Below are 2633 nucleotides of genomic sequence, written 5' to 3'. Positions count from 1 at the left end.
CCGTGCGTGAGGCCGCAAAGTGATATGAGGTGTTACATGTTAGATCGGTGTGGCATAGGATCGGGGTCCTGACAGAAATCCTTTTTCGGTAAAATGATTGTTTTGCTCACTAGGCTCCTCCCTAACAACGATCCCCTCTTCTAGTGTGCACCACCATGTCTTGAACAGTCATTTCCCCCGTCGGATGTATGTTTTCTGCCCGATTCCTCTAGGTTCGGAGAGAGGGAAACTCTTGCCACCATGTCCTTGTTCTCCTAAACTCCAACAACTCATCGACAACACTACCCCATTGACAATTTTGTGTGCAATTATTCCTTGGTTGCTAATTCACATGCTTGTTTTGCTCCAATTGGTACACGGGTTCATAGCTAAATTTTCCCATTTTCCGCCCGTAAACGCCGTTGATATGAATAGTGACCACTTCTGTTCTAGATCGAGAAACATATATATGACACTAGTAGTTAAGTAAACAATATGTGATAATTCAATACATGACAAGATACAAAATATATAACAAATGAGATCACATCTAGTAGTAACATAAATTGCATATACTTGAATCACCTCAGATAGGCTTTACAAAATGCATTAGAAACTCGATTACAATGATGAGACAAAGGCCGTTTAAACATCGACCAGAGACGTACCCCAAACTTGGCAGACAAGGTTGAAGATAGAGTAGGAACACAAAACCTCATGGAATCTCGACAACTAGACCCGCCATAAGGCACCTCCATTGGCTTCACATCGACGTTGGAAAAGACGTCTACCTACACCGCCATGCTGCCGCTCTCTAGGAAAAAAAAGACGAAAAACAAAAGAGAACAAACAAACACCGAGAGAGAAAATAAGGTCCACGCCACCTGAGGTGATCGAAGACGAGGGGATGCGTCGACTCACCGGGGACGTCTTTGCTAGATCGCATGGTGATCAAATTTCTGTTACGTACCCTAAACTCTTTCAAATTAGCAACAAACACACATGATCCACCACTCTTTTTTTGAGAATCCCATGATCCACCACTCAAAAGCCTAATGATTTCTTTTTCGAAAGCCCTAATGATAACTCTTTATCTTAGACGAGATCATTAGCCATTCTAACCACTCGACCGGGAGGCCCCACCCGCAGCTTAACAAACCAGCTCCGCCGCTGTCCCCGTTCCCTTTTCCCCTCCGATCGCAGCAGCTTCCGCGAAGACGGAGCCGCCCCCATTAAAATACCGAACTCGCTACCCCCCCGCATCTCTCACTCCCCCGCTCCTCCTCCTCGGCCTCCGCCGCCCCCGCCTCCGCCTCCCCGAATCCCAACCCTAGCGGCCGGCGAGCGCGGCGATGGGCGCCGTCGCCTCCACGGTGGCGGCGCGCTTCGCCTTCTTCCCGCCCTCCCCGCCGTCGTACGGCGTCGAGCCCCCGCCCTCGCCGGCCGCCGCCGCCGCTGACGGCGCGGTGGTGGAGCTCAGCGGGGTGCCCCGGCGGGGCGGCGTGGAGGCGCGGCGGCTGCCGACGAAGCGCGGCACGGAGGTGGTGGCCATGTACGTGCGCCAGCCCGGGGCGCGCCTCACGCTGCTCTACTCCCACGGCAACGCGGCCGACCTGGGCCAGATGTACGAGCTCTTCGTCGAGCTCAGCTCACACCTCAACGTCAACCTCATGGGGTACGTACGTCTCCCATCTGTTAGTAACATTTCGTTATGAATTATGGTCCTGCTAGCGTTAGGTTGCTTGATTACGGTGGAAGGAGTTGGATTTAGTAGAACTCGTCTGCTTGGGTTTTGCTTGTTGGGGGTATGCATACGAACGTTTGGGCCCTGTTATTCCGCAAAAAACTTGATGGAAGTTTAATCTTCAAGGTCATGCTTGCAGTTGGTTGTGCATCCACGGCTTCATGGAAAGTAGTATTAGTCGTTAGATACCTTTGTGATTTGATTGAGGTTGTCGAACCCGTGGGAATGTCTGTGAGGCCGTTGTTATCGGCTGGGTGGTCCGAAGACTAGGCCATTCTGGTCAATAATTGGTTGATTTGATTGAAGTCGATCATTATTTTTCTAATAAATGTTAGAGGATTTAGGACTGATTGGAAAGTTTGGTTGCTAGTGTGCTGTGCTATTCAGTGGTGGGAACGTCTACTTTATGTCATTGTCACTGCTAGAGTCGTTTGAAAATTTCTCGTATCTGTGCACGTAAAATGAAACATTTGGATTCTAGTGTTGAATTGTGAATCTTCTGATTGTACCTTAAATAATTCAGTTGGTAAGGACTGAAGATCCATTGTGTCGGATGTAGTTTGGTTGCCATTTTTGGTCAAAATCTGAATGCCTCATTGGCACATTCATACGTTTTTTTACCAATATTAAGATTCTTGCCGTGTGGAAAAAGAAAAAGAAAAAAAAGATAAAAGGTTTGCATCATTGTTGTTTGCTCCGTTTGGATATTTGTTTTTCCTAGTATAGGGATATTGTACTGTTAATGATGAAAATGGGGGTTTTACTTTTTTTTTTCACTTCACTTCTAATTAGATTCTTGTATAATCATTGTAGTAATCGTTTCTGTTGTACCTGCAAAATTGGTTAGGTTTGACTTGAAGTTTTAGCTACAGATTTGTTTGCAAAAGTCTATTAAAATGTGAGGCCATTC

At 47.1% G+C, this 2633-nt stretch overlaps 1 protein-coding gene across 3 annotated transcripts in view; it reads left to right on the top strand.

Moving 5' to 3' along the window:
- The first annotated feature begins 1240 nt into the window (after positions 1-1240).
- The window catches only part of LOC119338258 (alpha/beta hydrolase domain-containing protein 17C-like), an 11251-nt gene continuing 9858 nt past the window's right edge, over positions 1241-2633 (top strand). For 2 of the 3 annotated variants that reach the window (XR_005163849.1, XM_037610556.1), the window contains exon 1: positions 1241-1654. Coding sequence is in view for 2 of the 3 variants with exons in the window: in XM_037610556.1 (XP_037466453.1) it covers positions 1332-1654 (323 nt within the window). In the remaining variant the exon portion in view is untranslated. The remainder of the gene's footprint in view (positions 1655-2633) is intronic. The other variant, XM_037610555.1, reaches the window with a different exon arrangement.

This window comes from Triticum dicoccoides, chromosome 7B (genome assembly GCF_002162155.2).
Source record: "Triticum dicoccoides isolate Atlit2015 ecotype Zavitan chromosome 7B, WEW_v2.0, whole genome shotgun sequence".
Classification (NCBI taxonomy): domain Eukaryota; kingdom Viridiplantae; phylum Streptophyta; class Magnoliopsida; order Poales; family Poaceae; genus Triticum; species Triticum dicoccoides.
Note: the sequence above shows the minus strand (reverse complement) of the source record. Positions and strands in the feature narration are given on the sequence as shown.